At 39.5% G+C, this 19,107-nt stretch overlaps 2 protein-coding genes across 7 annotated transcripts in view; one reads left to right on the top strand and one right to left on the bottom strand.

Annotated features, from left to right (window-relative positions):
• TIMM23B (translocase of inner mitochondrial membrane 23 homolog B) overlaps nucleotides 1-3,506 on the top strand; it is a 30,204-nt gene extending 26,698 nt beyond the window's left edge. Inside the window, exon 7 of the mRNA XM_059169625.1 lies at nucleotides 3,034-3,506. Within this exon, the coding sequence (XP_059025608.1) occupies nucleotides 3,034-3,149 (116 nt within the window). The 3' untranslated portion in view covers nucleotides 3,150-3,506. The remainder of the gene's footprint in view (nucleotides 1-3,033) is intronic.
• A 2,280-nt stretch (nucleotides 3,507-5,786) lies between these two features.
• NCOA4 (nuclear receptor coactivator 4) overlaps nucleotides 5,787-19,107 on the bottom strand; it is a 62,202-nt gene continuing 48,881 nt past the window's right edge. For 2 of the 6 annotated variants that reach the window (XM_059169618.1, XM_059169620.1), the window contains 9 exons: nucleotides 12,975-13,129; nucleotides 11,598-11,738; nucleotides 11,328-11,416; nucleotides 10,700-10,808; nucleotides 10,068-10,157; nucleotides 9,370-9,516; nucleotides 7,063-8,073; nucleotides 6,299-6,439; nucleotides 5,787-5,925 (listed from right to left, as the gene is read on the bottom strand). In XM_059169618.1, the coding sequence (XP_059025601.1) occupies nucleotides 5,920-5,925; nucleotides 6,299-6,439; nucleotides 7,063-8,073; nucleotides 9,370-9,516; nucleotides 10,068-10,157; nucleotides 10,700-10,808; nucleotides 11,328-11,416; nucleotides 11,598-11,738; nucleotides 12,975-13,129 (1,889 nt within the window). In that variant the 3' untranslated portion in view covers nucleotides 5,787-5,919. Of the gene's footprint in view, nucleotides 5,926-6,298; nucleotides 6,440-7,062; nucleotides 8,074-9,369; nucleotides 9,517-10,067; nucleotides 10,158-10,699; nucleotides 10,809-11,327; nucleotides 11,417-11,597; nucleotides 11,739-12,974; nucleotides 13,130-18,336; nucleotides 18,491-19,107 lie in introns of those variants that run through there. The other 4 variants (XM_059169621.1, XM_059169624.1, XM_059169619.1 and 1 more) reach the window with 4 other exon arrangements.

The raw sequence follows: 19,107 nt of genomic DNA, 5'->3' as shown, positions 1-19,107 counted from the left end.
AATTGTGAACACACAAAATACGTGTTCATCAATTGTGTATATATTCAGGAAGGCTTCCAGTGAACAGTAGGGTATTAGTTTTTGGAGTATCAGAAGACGTACATGGATTTTTGACTGTGTGGGACGTTGGCACCCCTAACTCTACACTGTTCAAGGGTCAATTGTAGTTACTTTTTAAGTGGTTATGTAACTATCTACATAATAGCCTTTTGGCCCTGAAAGCCTAAAATGTCTACTTTCTGGCTACTTTAAGAAAAATTTGCTGGTCCCATTTGTAATGTAATTGTCAGTTCAGTATGTTAGTTCTGCCACTAACCAACTCTGTACCCCACAAACAAGGTCCTTTAATAATCTGGGCCTTGTTTTCCTATGTTGAGAAGAGATAATACTTGCCCTTTCTGGAGTAGTTGTGTAAGGACCAAAAGATAGAAGGTAAAACTGAAACACACGTCTTGTGTTTGTTTTCCTTTATACAGATTGACCGTTGGCCTTACTTGGTTACTGGGTACAAAGCAGGAATGTTTGCTAATCAACTTCCTGTGCTTAGTTGGGCATAAATTGGTTACAGAAAGCCTTAAGCCAAGGCCTTCAAACGTTTAACACAACCAGTTGGGAAATGCTGGAATTAATGCAAAGTTAAAACTAAAACATGGGGGGGGGGGCGCCTGGGTGGCTCAGTGGGTTGGGCCTCTGCCTTTGGCTCAGGTCGTGGTCCCAGGGTGCTGGGATTGAGCCCCGCATCGGGCTTTCTGCTCAGTGGGGAGCCTGCTTCCTCCTCTCTCTCTGCCTACCTCTCTGCCTCCTTGTGATCTCTGTCCAATAACAATTAAAATCTTTAAAAAAAAAAAAAAAACTAAAACATGGGTTATGATAAGAGGCTGCCCTTGAATCAGGATCAGCTGTGCTGATCAAGGTAAATCAAATGCTGCCTGTGTGTCTGCTTGCTGGAAATAAGTGTTTTCTAACCTTCAAAAAAGAGTTTCTTTCATTTTGGTCAAAATAAAAAGCATTCTAGGGGATAAATTGTTCTCAAGGGACAGTTAATATGCCAGTGGTGTCCCCAAGATCTTAGTCTTGCAGTTCCCGGTTTCATTATGTTACCCCAGTGCCTCTTCTCAGGGAGGCTTGCTATTTGATAGCCTAAAACTAATGTGAAAATCCTTCTAAAAAGGTTGAGCAGGAACTACATGTTTGGGACACTCAAAGCAAAGGACCAATTGGAACAGGTTACAGCTATTTCCAAACCAGAGGGTAGTGTTCAGAGCCCTGTGGATCTGTAATCGACCTGGGGGAGTTAGTCTAAAGTTGAGTGTTTGGTCCCAGGAAAACATCTGCAAACCTAGTGTGCTTTCATTTACTAGCCCTCCATCATTTTTCTGCTAATAAACAGCAGTGAGGCCACCTTTCCTTTTTTTTGTGTTGACTCAGAATGGGGGACTGTATGCTTGTAACCTCCTTGTTCAAAGAACCCTCATTACAGTGTTGTAGCATTTATTCTCCTGTGCTTCAGAGTTTTGTTTTTCCATTTTAGTAATTGGTCTAATTATAGTTCACCTTCAGCCAGCCCCTAAAACTTTTTATTGACTTACTAGTTAAAGATATGAGGTAGATCATTACTAAATTGGGCAGGTTGTTTTAAGTTAGCCCGTTGAGTGTACATTTTTCAACCGCAAATTCAGCTGCCATACCCAGTCTAAATATAGCAAGATGATACAAAGAGATGATGTGAGCTTCAAGGAGAGATCTTCCATTGAATTTTTTGTTTCTGATTCCCTCCCACATATTTGACAGCTGTTTTTAGATGATGCCTGCAGTTTGTTTCAGTGTGTTTAAGAGAGATAATTAGGGCACTTCATGGTGGAAACCTACATAGGTCAGCTATCATACATCTTCAGACTGGAGAGGCTCCTGGAGGGGTTGGCCTTTTAATCTATCAGTTGAAGGCATCTGGCAGAACATTCATTGCAGAAATGGTTAGTCTGAAGTGTTGTAACTTGGCAGTGTCACTGAATTTCACAGAATTTACTGGCTCATAGCCAAAGGACCTCTGGTAAGGTAATCACTGAACCACAGCTCCATTCAACCTTTGCCTTCCTAACACATGACTTGGAATGAACAATCCATAAGTATAGCATAGGCTACCTTAAGTTTATGTTATCCACTTGTTTGTAAAACTGTAAGAGAGCATTAGGTTATTTCTTAAAAGCTTATTTGGGTACCCCCTAGCCCTCATGTTAACTTGGGTTGGTTTTCAGGCAATGATTAAAGCATTGTTTTTATATTTCATTTCAAGTGAAATATATATTGCTAATCTTTTTTCACATGAAAAACTATCATTATGCAAAAATAGTTCTAAGTCTAATCCTTCAGTGTTTTTCAGTGAATGTGATGATGCTAAGTGCCTCATTGCTCATGAGCTGTCGAAGACTGTGATGCGTCAGTGTAGGAGTGGGGGTGGCGGTGGCAGGTGGTGCTTTCTCATTACTTAACTCAAAGCTTGATATAGCCATCTTATCACCACTACTTCTTGAGTCTTCAGAGTTAACAGAAGACCTGTCCAGAGTCCAAAGTTTGTTAATATTTCTTCCCAAAGAGGGTGTCACCTTGTTTATATTACAGCCTTAAATCAACTGGCAATGCCTATGAGGTTCTAAACAGTAGGACTAGGAGGAGATTATTGATCTGTTTGGGACTTCAATAATAGGCATAAGATCTTATCTGAAGTGTTACAGGAACAAGTAAGATTGAGAAAAATCAAATTACTAATGCTTATTATCTTACCTATAATTATGAATTAAAAGTAAATGGGAAAGGTTGTGAATGAGAATACAGTATATGTAGTAACCAAGTGATTTAAGGGAATTTCTCACTTGAAAGGTCTTGGTTTCTTATATTACTTTAGGACTTTTATTGTTTGAGGTGGAATATTTATAAACATGAATTGTGTGTCTCAATTTCATGATAACGTTACTTAATCCTTTGATGCCAGGACACTGTATAATACAAGGCTGTTCCCCCTGTTCTGTTTTCCAGGTGGTCTTCGAGGGGTAGCACGAGGTGGTCTAGCAGGACTAACGCTTACCAGCCTCTATGCACTGTATAATAACTGGGAGCACATGAAAGGCTCCTTACTCCAACAGTCACTCTGAAGATTTTGCCACCTTAGGAGTGGAGGACACTTTAGTAGTCATCCCAATCAATTTTTATGTCAGTCTGGAGTTACTCTTTCTTCCTACAATTAGTTTCAAAAATTGGAGATTCCAGTTTGCTGTGGTGAAGATCATGGATGGTTGACCAGGACTGGCATTCCTTCTACCCAGAGTTGAAGCCAGAACCCTCTGGAGGCTGAGTAATGTGGTTCTCCCCTACTCCCTGAACTGGAAAACTGCTTACTCACAGAATTCAGGTCATGATTGTTAATACGGTATCACCACATTTGTTTATTTAATGATCTGAAACTGTAATGTTGCCTTGTATTCCCAATAAAAGGTGAAAATAGAACCAAAGTGTAAACACAAGGTGAGTCTCCATTTAAAAGCATTTTTCTGGGTATAAAGTGAAAGTTACTCTTAGCATTTTTGTCTGCCCAGACTCGGCCAATACATGTTTTCTTGGTTGTGCTGAAATGAAGGGCTTCTTGGCACCATTAACAGCTAGGTTACAATTTTTCTTTAACAGAGTTGACACAAAACTCCCTCAAGATACTTGAGATTAACCATTATGCCCTTAGAGTAGTGTTGTTAGTCTGTCCAACCATCATGCTTAACTCTACTCATTGAGTCATCATCTCATGGAGGGTAATTAGAAACATAATCAGAGGAAAGGGACAAGCTACAAGGGTTTAAGGTGGTCTCGGGAAAGCTAAGGGAGGTAAGGGCAAGGTACTTAATTTCTGAGTTTGTTTTCTCACCTATGAAATAAAGTTAAATAAAACTGCACTGCAGGTTATACATAATATGTAATACTAAACAACTGGTGATTATTATGAAGGGAAAGAAGAAAAGTAGGGCCTTTGGCATGCACCTACTAAGGAGTCTTGATAGGAAAGCTCTGAACCTTAGCTAAAGGCCTCTAGTTCTTTTTAAAAATGAGTTTAATATATTTCATAAAAAGCAGGTTAAAAATTAGAATAGCAGGTCTGAAGTCTGCAGGAAAAGACTCAAAATGAAGTTAGTAATATACCTTTTACTAATTTAAGATTCATAAAATATATTGATATATATAAGTGAATATAAAAACAATTTATGTTCAAGTTTCTAAGCTGTACTCCTACCCAAGGATTAACGTGGTAGAACATTTTGTGATAAGGTAGTCTTACAAATACACACAACAACTATGGCTGTTAATGCTTTTAATGGAGTGGGTACAAAATGCATCAATGCAAAAGAATGTTTTACATATTCATTAGCATGGTGATGAATGTAAAATTAGAAATACATCCTTAAACCTCAAAAAACTACGAAGTTTCCTGCAACCTAAGATAATGGAAAAGGCTCCTTAAATTTTTACCTGCCATCTTTATTAATAAAGTTCTAAGTGGTATGGGTGGGGGGCAAAAAAAAAAATAGAAGGTTCTTTTCTGCTGTGTTTCAAGAAGTCTAATGAAGCTGTATGGCAAGGACTGTGGGACTATGAAGTTTCCCCAGAAGGGTTTTTAAACCATATCACAAACCTGGAAAGTATTAACAATAACACAGAGGCAAGCTGAGTGGCTTAATAGTTTAAAAGCCTGGAAAGCAGCTATGTATCTCACCTTAGAGAATTTAAAAACATTATAAATCGCATTTCCTACAGAGAAACCTTTTAAAGCATGGACATGACTTTTAAGGATACTGAGAAGACATCAAGTTTTCATAAAGCTTCAGTAAACACCCCCAAGGCACAAGTGTTCAAAATGGCCTGTTCACTAAAATGTCACTGCATTCTAATACTTTCAGAGGTATAGATTTGCTATGCTTGCAGTGAGAGGACATTTAATTTATTCCTAGTTAAAAGCACCAGGTGTCAAGCTCAGCTTCCCCTTACACAGGATGCACCAATAACCCTTAGGATAGCAAATAGTTCAAGTAGTAAATTTCCAACATGTCTTGCCTTTTGTTCTTTGATTAGTCAGCACTAGGGCTCTCTGACCTGTAGTTCAGAATATTTTGAAAGTGGCTAGGACTACCCTAAATACAGTCTTGAAGCAATAATGGAGCTCTTTTAGAGCTCACTAGATACTTTAATAATATTTAGAAAAGGGAAAAAGACAAAATTTTGCAGTAGCTGAATCTTTCAAAAGAGAAAAATAATGTAGAATTGGACATGTAAGTTAAAATGTTTTGTAATTAATGTCCAAAATGGCCAAGATTGTTAACACACATTTTGGTAAGAAAAAAAAAAAAATCACTACATTGGCAAGGTTAACTATTTGTGTGAAATACACTATATATTAAACAGAAGAATCATTTCCACCACCAATGGAAGAAAACCCACAGCAAGGGAAGCATCTAAAGGAGGACAAAAGTTTAGGGAAGCTTACTAGGCTTTCCAATACATCAACACGCCTTGATTATACAACTATTTCATTTTAAAAACTACAGTGTTTTAGTGTACTTCTAGTAACAATCCAATCTAAGGAGCTGTAGAGGCTTATGAAAAAGACCTATCCACCAAGATGCTATTTCTAGTGTAAGGGCTGAGTTAATACTTCTGTAAGAAGGAACTGAATCACCTTAGCATCAACAAACAGCCTTTTTCTTTTACACAGTAACTCATAATTTGATGACTTATTTCTCTTCACTAGCTAAAAATTAGACAGGAAAGGAACTAAGCTGACTGGTCAGACCCAGAAACACAATGATTTGGTAAGCCACACAGTCACTCGGCCCATGGATGTGTAAATTTGCAGAAAAGCTGTTTGATTCGTGTTCCACTCTTTCACATCTATAAAGAAAAGTTCAAAGATTAGAGTCACTTCACTATAGGATAAAAGCACATCTCTCCCACAGCCTTCCTTAGAGCTGATTTATTTCTAAATAGGCTGATAAAATCCACACAGGCTCTGAAAATTCCCAACAGTTTTATCATCTTGAAGGGTCACTTTCAAGTATGTCCGAGTTATTTCATAAAGCAAGTTCAACTGAAATACCTGAAAAACTGTTATGATCCCCACCCCCACCCCAGCCACTCTCACTTGCCTAGCATACATGCCATTAACAGGAATATAGTTCAATGGGTCCTGTTAATTCCCAGTGAAGACAAAACATTTACGAACAGCTAAAATCTCGCTTTTTTAACACTAATGGAATGTACACACCTGTAGAGGAGTTCGATATAACCACTTTTCTTTGTCAACTTTAAGCTGCATACAGGCAAAGAGGTCACAAACTGCTGGGAGGCCGTAACGGTCTTGGGGAAAGTTATGTTCCTCCTGTAGGGGTGAGTTAAGTAATACTTCCTGCAAGAAGACAATAAGGGTGCGTTGCTACATGACAGCTGGGAGGCAAGAGACCCAACCTAACTCATCTTCCAAATAGTGTAGTGTCTGTAAGGAATATTTTGCGATGTTGTAATAATGTTGTAAATGTTGGCCATTCTAATAAGCAAGAGCAATGGTACAACAGTTTATGGCTTTTCCATAAACAGCCAATAACAGTCTGGGTTTTGTTTTGTTTTCCTTTTATTGTTTCCTGCAGGATGGGAATTGGGGGTCTGGAAAATACACCAAAATTTCAGTGTGAATCACTAATCTTCCATCAAAATTAATAGGCCAAATAACATTTAACATATTTAAGGATCTGGCCCTTTTACAAGATTCATGACTAAAGTATAAATCAGGGCCCCTGGGTGGCTCAGATGGTTAAGCATCTGCTTTCAGCTCAGGTCGTGATCCCAGGGTCCTAGGATCGAGCACCACAACAGGCTCTCTGCCCCAAGGGAAGCCTGCTTTCCCTCTCCCACTTCCCCTGCTTGTGTTCCTGTTCTCACTCTCTGTCAAGTAAAATTTTCCTTTTTAAAAGAAAAAAAAAGTACAAATCTACTAACTATAGATCAAAGGGTGTTATTTTGATGTGTGCTCACCTTGGCCTTCTTTCGAAGTAGCCACTTGTCTTCTCTTGAAGTTAACTGGCTGAGGTTTCCCATTTTCTTTCCTGGCAAGACCCAGTCAGCTGTGTTTAAGGGACACCACGAAGTGGCCGCCGGGTTCATAAGCTTTTGCTTGCCAGCTCTATCTTCAATACTAGGCACTTCTTTGGGACAACCTTCTTTGCATGAGGGTGTGATGAGCCACTCTGACAAAGGACTGTTCCTTATGACTTGGAAGGAATCAGCAATTCTAGAAGGAGCCACTGCCTTTGACATCTTAGCTTGTTGTGTTGCCTCTTTTCTGGAAGGACAGAGCCACATACTCAGGGAATCTGTACACTTCTCAGGCTCAGGATTTGGTTCCACAGGCATACCATTTTTGTCTTTTCCTTCTTTCTTCAGAAGCCATTTACACAGAGCTTCCTTCTCACAGTTCTCATCACACACACACTCTGCAAAGCTTGTACAGGGCTCGTTGGCCTTGCATACCTCCTCTACTTTATATGGGTCCTGATGGTTCTGAACAAGCCAATCCTCCGTAATCAGGCTCAGAGTAGACAAGGGTTTCTTGGCCTCAGAATGGTCATTCAGGCACTTCAGATTGCCTAGGTTTTCGATCTCTACACCCTTGGGCTGGTTGCCCCGACAATTGGTACAGGAATCGGGCTTGACAAGCCAATCATTCACACTGTAGGGCTCCTGGAACACGTGCAACAGGAGCTTCAACTTCTCACTGGTTTCACAGCTGCCATTCCCAGGCTTCTCCAGGGATTCCTGAGGAGTCACCAGCCAATCAGAAAGGTCCATCTCATCTTGATCAAGAAGGTCCAGGTCTCCAACCTTTTCAATTTCAACAGAGTAAGAACTGGTGGTAGAATGGCTGTTACACTTTTGGGAAGTTGGTTTTTCAGGAACCTCTTGTTGCTGACTCTTGTAGAGCCAGTTTTCTAAGCCCTTTACGTTGCCCCAGACATTACTGAAGAAATTGCAGGCTCTGGCAGAAGTCTACACAAGAAGTACACAATATTAGTTCAAAAGAACATTATGGCTGCTTTGGAATTCAATGATAAGAGTTCTATCTGCACATTTATTACACTGCCCAGTGTTTCTAAATTTACATAGATAAGGCCAAGAGACACAGGATTTCTCTACTGCAATATTTACATACGTGAATAACAAAAAAAAAATAATTTTCTGCAGTTTTAAAAAAAGTAAATAAAATAGTAAAGATAAAGTAGGAAAGAGTACTTGTAGCATATTTGATAGAAAAGAGTCTGGTAGTTCTACATAATAAATCTTTATGAATAGGGCGCCTGGATGGCTCAGTGGGTTAAGCCTCTGCCTTCGGCTCAGGTCATGATCTCAGGGTTCTGGGATGGAGTCCCACATCAGGTTCTCTGCTCAGCAGGAAGCCTGCTTCCCCTCTCTCTCTGCCTACTTGTGATCTCTCCCTCTCTGTCAAATAAATAAAATATTTTTTTAAAAAATCTTTATGAATAAAGAAGACAAAAATGAACAAAGGATATGATTAGGCAACTCATCCAGGAAGGCTAATAAACATGAAAAATATTCAACCTCCATAAGCAAAGAAACTTCAAAACAAGTAAAATTGTTACTTTTGTATCAAATTTGGAGAAAAAAGGAACTTATAAATATGACTGTCACTATTCAAGAAGTTTCAGGGAAGGAAGCACCCTCAATATTCTGCTGCGTGTTCTTCTGAATATAAATTGGTACCAACTTCCTGGAAAGTCAAACTGGCAATATGTATCCAAAGTCTTGAAGGGTATGCAGAATTATAATCTGGAAATGCAATTTCTAGGATTTTACTAATCAAGAATGTGCACAAACGAACTCCTGGCTGCTTAGGGGAACTCTGTTTATACCTAGAAAACTAGAGTTTAAGTTAGAGCCAATCAATAAAATATTATATGCTATTAAGGATTTTATGAAAGAAATTAAAGAGAAACATCTTTGTGCTCTCTTAGTGGAAAAAATCCAGTCAAAACAGGATTTACAGAATCATGTTTCTGAAGTATATGTACACATAGAAAAATGGAAGTATATAAACAAGTGTTACAGTAATTAGCTCTGAATTTTGGGATTATGAGTTTGTATTTCCTTATGGTTCCGTTTTCTAAGCTTTCTATCTGTAGTGAAGAGGTATTACTGTTGTAATAAAGAGTTGTAAAAATATTTTCAGCTTAGAACTAAAAAACAAAGACATAAACCATAAGTGAAAAACTAAAACCATCTACTACTACTGCATCTACCTCAGAAACAATAAAGGCAGCAACACACCTGACTGTTCTCCAAGGTCTGCTTTTGGGTGAGCCAGTCCTGGAGGTTGGTGCTGGGGATGTAAGGAGCCTGACGACCACTGGCAGGTTTGCTTCCAAGGAGCCAGTCACTGAGAGAGACAGCCGTGGTGCTGGATGCTGACTTCTGCTAATCACATAATACTCTGCTGTTTAACAAGGCAATGCCAAATGCCATGGAAGGTTCACCAGAAAAGCAGGAGATCCACACTTTCTAATTTTGGCTTCCCACTGACCCCGCACATATCACATGACTTCCCTAACCCTCCATCTTAACAATTATAAAATTGTTGGAGAAAAACAAGAAGTATAGCTCATCATCTCCAGGGTTGCTCTCAATTCAAAATATCTAGCATTCCTATTCACATTGCCTTAAGAATTATAAAGAGAAGGTTCCCTAAGAGAGAACTACCCCAATCAGAGAGCTAATCATAATATGTCTTATGAACTAATTGACAACAATTGCCTTTTTCTCGTAACACCTATAAAATCTCTAAATTTCTATCTGACATTCAGTCTCAAAGGGAGTGTTTAATTGAATAAATTAACTCATTTCCACTGGTGCCATTTTGCAAATAAATGGTACCAAAAAGTAAATAAATAAAAGTGATTTACTCAAAAGCCAAAAGACAAATAAGCCAAGTAATAACTTAGTTACCAGAAACAAAAATGACATTTTACCTGTTCTGGCAATGGGATATAACCTCTTTTCTCCAGGAAAGGCCCAATATTCGATGAATTAGCGTGAGCAATCAGGTGCTCAGGAATTTGCTATAAAATGAAAGGAAATTAATCACATTTATTAACGTTATGCTTTCATCCCAAAAAGGTGAAACTGTAATTCCTCAATTTCAAAAGTAATAAGCAAAGCATTATCATTTCACTAGAATATTCTTTACACTAAATTCAATGCCCTACACAAGTAGTTATGAAATCTGAGAATTCTCTACTACATAACTCACTATACAAGAGAATTCTTCACCAGAACTGGTAGTATTACCGCTTTTACAAGACTCAAATGAGACCGTTTGGTTTTTTATTTTAAAGACCATTCAAGTCATAGATTTTATAAGAAAAATGTCAAAAGTTATGTAAAAGGATACAAGATGAATTCTGGAGATTTTAAGTGAGTCAGTTCCACATTCCAAGAACTACCAGCCTAATGCTCTATCAACTTAATCAGAACATGAAACTTCTGAAGCATAGCAAATGCTCAAGAAAGCCACTATTCATAGCAAAAATTTTCAAGACCATCTGTGAGTCCACAGATCTGAGAAGTGCTCTATGAATTATCAGAGATCAACACTACTCACAATGGTCTTGAGGGATCCAAACGTGGTGATGGCCTGACGCAGAGCAGTTGTGTCTGCTTCAAACAGCAGGACAGTCGAATCTTCGGGTTTGAGGGTCAAATTGCCCAGTCTAGAGAAAAAATAAAATCTATTTTTAAGGAATAATGATTTTAATCTAAAACAAAAGCCAAAGTGTGAATGATTTGAAATGACTGTACTTTACTTTTCTAAGAAACTCATCAAAGGCAGATGACTTCACTATGTACCATCAGGTATAATATTAAGTATATAAAGTCAGATGATCTTATCACAGGAAAAGAGAAGTCAGGTTAAATCCAAGATATACAATAAGACACAAAATTGACTTGTTTTTTAAATACATCGAAGTTGGGGCAGCTGGGTGCTTCCGTTGGTCAACCATCTGCCTCAGGCTCAGGTTATAATTGGGGCTTTTAGAATCAAACCCCATATCAGGCTCCCTGCTCAGCGGAGAGCCTGTTTCCTCCCTCTCCCCACCCGCTCCAACTGCCCCCCACTCCTGCTCTCTCTTGATATCGCTCTCAAGTAAATAAATAAAATCTTTTTAAAAATAACATACATACATCAAATCAAAGAGCCAAAAGTCAAAACAAGTAAAAAATATTTTTACCTCTCCAGGCACACAGAAACTTGATTGGCTAGATCTTTGTTTTGGGTGCACTCTAGCTGATGAATAAGACAATTGAACTGGCCCAGTAACTGTAAGAAAAATGGATCCATGTAGCCAGTGATACTAAAAGCACCAAATATATCCAAGTTAACAAACAGCACTTGAAATTAAACTTATACCTGATCTTTATTAATGCTACATTATAGGAAAGACATTCTTTGGAAACCAGAAACCATACTCAAACTGATTACTGCCCTGCAGCCTCCTTACCCAGTAGAGCTGTTGGGTCTGCTGCTGAAGTGTCTCCTCTTTAAGCTGATAGAGGAGATCTACCTGCTCATACAGCCACACCTCACGGCTTCGAAGGCATTCCAGGTGACGGCTTATGCAGCTGTGAATCTGGGCTTTGACCTAGGAAACATGTACCTATTAGCCTCACTGCTGTTAAAAAGCTCAAAGAATGGTGTTTCCCACAGAATGGTGAGTTTCTTAAGCTTATGGGGGGGATCACAAATCCTTTTCGTCATCCAATCATATCTATGGAGCATCTCCCCAGAAAATACATATTATATACTCAAAATTTTGCCCGTTAATTCTGGAATTTATGGTCCCCAAAGCAAAACCATGGACCCAGTTTAAGAATTCCAGCCATAAAAGCATTCATAAGCTCTAAAATCCTCCTTCAATACTCCCTCTCTCCAAAGACTAGCAGGTTTATTTGGATGACCTAAAGCAATCAAGAGAAAATAAAAGGACAGATCATGTAATGCTGATGGCCCTCAGTTTTCCATACAAGTTGAAAACCTAAAGTCTTACAAATTTGCCAGTGGAGTAAGACAGGAGTTTTAATAGCTAGCCCTTATCCCTTTTCTCATTCTATGAATGAGCCATCTATTTACAGAGGCCAATTCAGTAAAGAGATGTGCGACTACATGTGAACAGACAGAAGACCACAAGGACAGACAGTTTAAGTAAACCTATAAACTAAGTGTTTCTGGAAGCATAAACAGCAATTCAAAAAAGAACAAATATAAAAATCCGAAGGACAGAAATCAGAACAGCTATAAATTATCCATGAGAATTCACATAAGAAACTATTTTAAAACAATTTTTTTCTGTATAATAAAGTTGTATTTCAAAATCATGTAATACATGGTCTTCCCACTCACCAATAGAATAATATTAGGTCAATGGAACAAAGAGATTTCATTCTGGCTTGATCTAACAGATAAAGTTATTTACAGAACCATGCCACCACCAAAACCATGCCACCACTAAGTTAAAAGATGGCAGGGGACATGATGAAGTACCACCCTTCATGCATCAAGGACACACAGCTGGGAAGTATGGTACTCATTCATTTTGTTATTTTTTACTGAGGGCAGTATCTGGCACAGGGACCACACAGAGGAACAATTTAAAAATGCATGCTGAACTGAACTCTTTAAGGTAGTACAAGGTTTTTCAGACTCTTCTACCATCTGCTTAATTTCACTTAGGAATCAAAGGTACCAACATTTCAGGCATACCATGCAAGGCATCAGGTGAAACTTTTTGGTTGGCACAGAGAAGCCAAGCCCTTAGCCATACTCTAACTAGCCCTGTGCTGAGAGTCCAGACAAGGGAAGAAAAAAGCACATGTCACACCTCTTGCAGGTTATCTTTAATTTGCTGTTCAGCCCGGAGAACTCCACCAATAGCAAGCTCCAAGTCCCTCCGTGCATCACAACACCTCAAAAGGGGCTCTCTAGTACTGGAGCAGCCACTCTGGTCCTGTGAGGTACTCATTCTGCTCACTGTTCCTTTGGAAGAAAAAAAAAAAAAAAGAACAATCTAAATTGTACTGTAATTACAACCAAAAACCACCTTTCAATCATCCCCCAAATGATCATTCCAACCAGCTCCCAATTACTAACTTACTTAGATTACCTCCAACACAGACCTGACACATAGTATACCCTTAATAAATACTGCCTCTTCTTCCCTGCCCACCACTACTGCATTCCTACCCTACAATTCTATGCATGTACTTGAGTGACATTTTAAAGGTGAACAGATTATTCCTAAAAAAAAAAGGCACTAATTTTCCTGAACTGATATGGCAAATGGCCTCCAGGAAGTTAAAAGAACACTACGGTGCAAGTTTCTATTTATAACACACATAGGGAGCACATGTTCTTGTTCTGAAAGGTCTAGAAGGATTCGTAATTACTTTGAAAAGCAACTAAAAACTACTAACTTGGTAAGGAGAATTAAGAACATTGTTTGGATCTGGCACTTACCTAAATTGATTAGGAAAATGTAAATTTTAAATTATTTTCTTTAAGGTGGGACTTTTTTTTTTTAATTTAGAAAGGCTTTAGGAATGATTTCATAGGTAGGATGCTCTCAAGAATGTAAATCTAGGGGCGCCTGGGTGGCTCAGTGGGTTAAGCCGCTGCCTTCGGCTCAGGTCATGATCTCAGAGTCCTGGGATCGAGTCCCGCATCGGGCTCTCTGCTCAGCGGAGAGCCTGCTTCCCTCTCTCTCTCTCTGCCTCCCTCTCCATCTACTTGTGATTTCTCTCTGTCAAATAAATAAATAAAATCTTAAAAAAAAAAAAAAAATTAAAAAAAAAAAAAAGAATGTAAATCTAACAAAGTAATTTCAAAGGATTCTGATATAAGGGAGGTGCTTACAGGCACTGGTATGAGAAATTACAGAGTTTTCTAATCATCTTGGGTTTACAAGTGATAAGAAACAGAAGTGGAAAGAACAGCACACAAGCAATGATAAAATGATAAGAGACTGAGACAGAGATGGTTGGAAAAACAATGAAGCAAAAGTTTGACAAAAACCACTGGAAGAAGTGTGGTGTCTATCGTAGATAGATCTAGAATCAGAGATAGTTTCTAAACACTTAGAGAAAAGCAGTAATCAATGTAACTCAGCAGGTGTTCACTAAGCCCGATGACATCAAAGTTATCTCCTTCTCAGACAATTCTACTAAACCAGCCACTCAATGTAGTCTTGCAGCCACACTCTATCTGGATGCTCAACAGTATGTCCTGTGTCAAGGTGATATCCTATCTCTGGGGACAAGTGAATATGAGATAAACAGGTACAACTAAATGGAATCCTAAGATTATTTTTTACAAACAACTCAAAAGGATAGAAGACTGAATGAAGCCAGTCTATAAAGTTTTTAGAGGTATGTTTTCCCCCAAACTCCCCTGTTTTCCCTAATTACATGGATTTTTTAAAAAAAAAACAAAACAGAAAGCAGATATTACAGTTGCAGTTAACAAGTGACTTTGATAAAAAGATTCCACAACAATCTCTACACAGCTGTTAAATTTGATAAAACTAAATGTAAATTTTTAAAACTTGAATGGGGGAGGACAAAGTGGAAGAGAATAAAATGTTTTTTAAAAGGATGAAGATTTTTAATTGAAAATAACCTCTATATGAGTTAGCACTGTGCTGGGTCCGAGAGAAAACACACCATTTGCATTTACCAACAGTATAGTGGTTGTCACAGGACTAAGCTGTTCCATGTTTATTAAACTAAATTTAAAATTTCTTTCTGATTAACACAGTTTAACAGGCAAAGGGACCTTCAAACCATGAAAAATTTCTCCAGGAAGGGAAGCTGTTTAGCCTAGATAAGTCTCTGGGAGGACTTGATTACAACACTCAAATACTTGGTGACCGCTTGAAAAGACTTAGATTTGTTCAGAATCACCCAAAGGGAGTAGAGGAGGATTACCAGGAGACATCTGAGGGAACATGTGAAAGAACCTCCTGTCAGTTCTGAAGGCAGAGACCTTCTCAAAGAAGCCAGTTTTTGGCTGAATGGCAGCCTACCCAGTGTAGAGTCCCCCAAAAGGCTGACTCTTCATCTGAAAGCAAGTGACTTCTGGCCTAGACTGTACCTGCAAGCCTAGGGTTCAGGACCACATAGCTAGCTAAAAGCTGGGAAGGGACAAAAGTGGTATGACCCCCATCCTTAAATAAAATGATGGGAAGAAGAAACCTAATAGGCTTTCTTTTGAGAATCTCAGGGAAAGATACATACTGAGGAACTAGAGATCCTCTAAGAAACTGAAAGATTCAGGAAACTTTGTAACTTCCCTGTTATTTCGCTATCTCAATCTGTTTCCCCATAATGACCTCTAAAAAGGAAGGGCCTCCATAACTAAATTTGACAGAAATCTTTGTGGAATTTTTTTTTAACCCTCAAAAGGCCAGCTGTAACTATTTTGCTAACTTCTTTTTCACACTGTAAAACTGACCTGTTTTAAGCACAGGCATTAGTGTACACTTAGTGCACACTGTCGAGACCCTGAACAATACCTGTGCAACACAACTGAACTGCTGGCTCATATGTGGAGAGCTAGTGTCACCTCATTACCAAAAGTTGCTTCACTTTGCACTTAAAAGTTACATGCAAGGCATATTTAGCTGTCTTTCCAATTATTAACCAACTTTCTCTTGTGCCAAATTTCCCATTCTTAGGTCTTCATCATTTGTATGGAATGCCATAATGCCTGGCACAGTGTAAAATGCAATCAATAAAATTAAATTAAGATGTACTGGGACACTTGGGTGGCTCAGTCGGTTAAGTGTTTGCCTCTGGCTCAGGTCACGATCTCAGAGTCCTAGGATCAAGTCCCACATCAGGCTCCTTGCTCAGCGAGGAGCCTGCATCTCCCTCTACCTGCTGCTCCCCCTGCTTGTGTGCACTCACGCTCCCTCTGACCAAAAAAAAAAAAAACCCAAAATCTTTTTTAAAAAATAAGTATATAAATAATAAATTAAAATGTACTTCACAATGCCAAACCCGAGCTCTAGATCACACAGGTGGCAAAGTCAAATGCATAAAAGTGCTATTATTACTAGATCCCTAAAGTAGGTCTTCTGAATTCAATTACAAGTACTATAAAAACTATTCAATAGGAACAAAAAATGGCAAAAGTACACAAACTGGGTTTTCTCTTTTATCAGCTATGAACAGAAGGCAGGATGAGATTTAAGTTACAAAACTGATTTTCCCCACATATTTATCACATGTTTATGCATGTTATCCTTCAACGCAGTCATCTTGTTAATAAGGGTCTTTAGAGCCCATCTGTCACTGCCCCACCACCTTCAACAGAGGACTGTCTTAAATGTACATTTTTTTAGACAAAGTCAAAAGTTTAAGTGCTTCTAAAACTTTCCTGCCTCTAGGATTCATGTCCTACTAGGTTTGGAGGGGAGGAGGAAGGAGAAGGGAGAGATACACGCACCCCTCAAATAAAGAAAGCTCCAGAAAAACCTAGAGCTCTCCCCAAAGAGTTCTACAAACTATACATGCTATATTTGCACAAATCTAATTATGAAACCCAAAGATCATGAAACCAGGATTGAGCAACCAACCACAAATGAAGCTAAATCATTATCATGCGGTTTAACCATAAAATTTCCAAAAAGCTATAACCCTCTAGTGACCAGCACAAACCACACTTTGAAGCTGAAAATCTCTTAGCCATCTCTTTTGTAGACTGTTCTCATTTTACAGATGAAGCCACTAAGGCCCAGACAATTTAAACAACCCATCTAAAGACCACAGGCTTGAGTTCAGAACTAAAGTTCCTAAGGTCTAGTCCTGGATGCTCTCTGACCAGCTTGTTCTTCCTTTAGTGTCTTATCACCCACAAATTACTTTTATTTGCCAATACTGAAGTTTGAAATTAACATTCCCCAAAAAAAAAAAACCAAGAATGAACATTCCATTGGCATGCTACTGGAGTAACTTCCACCAAGATTCTGTCCATTTTCATAATCCTCAATAAATTATGACAATTATGACATTAACATATAATGTATTACCTGTTTCAGGGGTACAGCTCTGTGATTCATCAGTCTTACACAATTCACAGCACCCACCATAGTACATACCCTCCCCAATGAAATTATGACTATATTTAGAACTTCTTCCTTGGATAATGCTAACAAATAGTACCTGTGCATGTCATGATAGTTTCGGAATAATCAAAACACTGCCAAATACCAGTGCCAAGTATGAAGGGCACAGCAAGCGACCTTGATTCTGATCCCTCATCTGTATCACAATCGAAGTTCCATTTGTCTATCTGAAGGCTTAGGCCAGGTCATCTCTAACTGCACCTTCTAGCTCTCACTGTCTGTCACCCTTTCCACCTGCCCCTCCTCTCCAAAAAAAATTTTCCACTTTTTATTTTCCTGGCATCCAAATCATTGCTAGAAGCCCACGCCCTGAAAAAGCAATCCACAGCATACATCTGTGTTGTATGGATTACTAAATCTGAAATACTGCCAATTTGGTTATCTTTGATGAGACAATATAGATTAGAATTTTCCGGAAAAAAAATTATTAATTATGAAGTAATTAATATTCCACATTACCTTGAGACATTTCTTCATCACACGTTATTGTTTAAAAAAGGTTATTTTTTTATTTCACAGTTCATTCACTCAAATGCTATGTATGTCCTACCCTAGCCTCAGCCCACTTTTAATTCTTTACGAACACAAGTATTTTTGAAATTCAGGATCTGATTCTCCGTAACTTTTTTTACACCTCGCAAATAAAGGTTAATACCTGAAGAGACTTACACAAAATAAGTAACCACGAAATCACGATAGCATATTTTAAGATTTACACTTCAGAGTTTACTTCGCTGTATACTTGTTAACTACAGCAACCGAGCACATCATCTTTCCGAAGCAGTAACTGCAAACCGACTACAAAATTCCCCACCTAATGCCAAGTAAGACTTTTCTAGTTAAAAGCAACAATGATTCATGCAACTTTCCAGGTTCCCCAACACTTTCTAAGAGCACAGTAGCCCTACGAAGCCGCGGTACGGTCCCTGGAACCCGCAGCCCTCAGGGGTCACCGCTCAGCACGCATGCGCACAGCCGGGGCCGCAGAGCCCCCTTCCCCACCCCAGCGTGGTAAGAGTCTCCAAGCGCTCCGGCAGCGCCCCTGGACTACCCAACGAACCTCACAGGCGGGTCTCCGCCGCGCGACCAGCCTGCCGAACCGGAGCCGCTTTGACCACGACTGGAGTGCCGAAGGTTCCCGAGGCCACGAGCCACGTCCCACCCCGCCTGATACTGGCCGCAGACTTCGGCGGCTGGGAGCGCGCACGTCGGCGCCGGGGACGAGCAGAGAGGCTCCGCCCACTCGGGCACCTCCCCTCCCCCGACAACCCCAGGCCCCCGCAGCAGCTGGCAAAGCTCGGGCGTGGCTCCTCCCTCCCCGCCCCGCCGCTTCCGGAAGTCGGTTCCCAGGGGCCGCTCTCCAAACTCCCCTAGACCCAGATGCTCCAGCTCGTAGCCTCTGTCCACCCCGCTCCGCGCTCCAAGTCGTCAAGGCGTCTACGGCTTAAGGATTTTGCTGCTCTTCACTACAGAGAAATAACAACCGTGGGTCTTCTGAAGGCTTACCGAGTTATTCTTGGCATGTCCCTGCCCAGTAGTTTATGCCTCCGAGATAACCACTGTCAGCACAGCTGGAGTTCAGCCCTCGCCTTTTGTTCCAGGTGTCCATTATTACTGTCGCCAACTCAATGAGAATTACATGAATTATATGTAAAATGTTTACGACAGTACCTGGCATACAGTATTCCTGTTTGATTATCATGCTCATAGTACGACTAATTTGGTGTCCTTTTCTCCAAAAACAACCCTTACAGCCTGTATATCCAATCAGGCCAGAAGACAAAATCTAGACAGCACTAGTCATTCCCTTTCAATCCATTTTATTAATGTA

This window comes from Mustela lutreola, chromosome 4 (genome assembly GCF_030435805.1).
Source record: "Mustela lutreola isolate mMusLut2 chromosome 4, mMusLut2.pri, whole genome shotgun sequence".
In the NCBI taxonomy this organism is placed as follows: domain Eukaryota; kingdom Metazoa; phylum Chordata; class Mammalia; order Carnivora; family Mustelidae; genus Mustela; species Mustela lutreola.
This window is presented reverse-complemented; position numbering and strand designations above follow the sequence as displayed.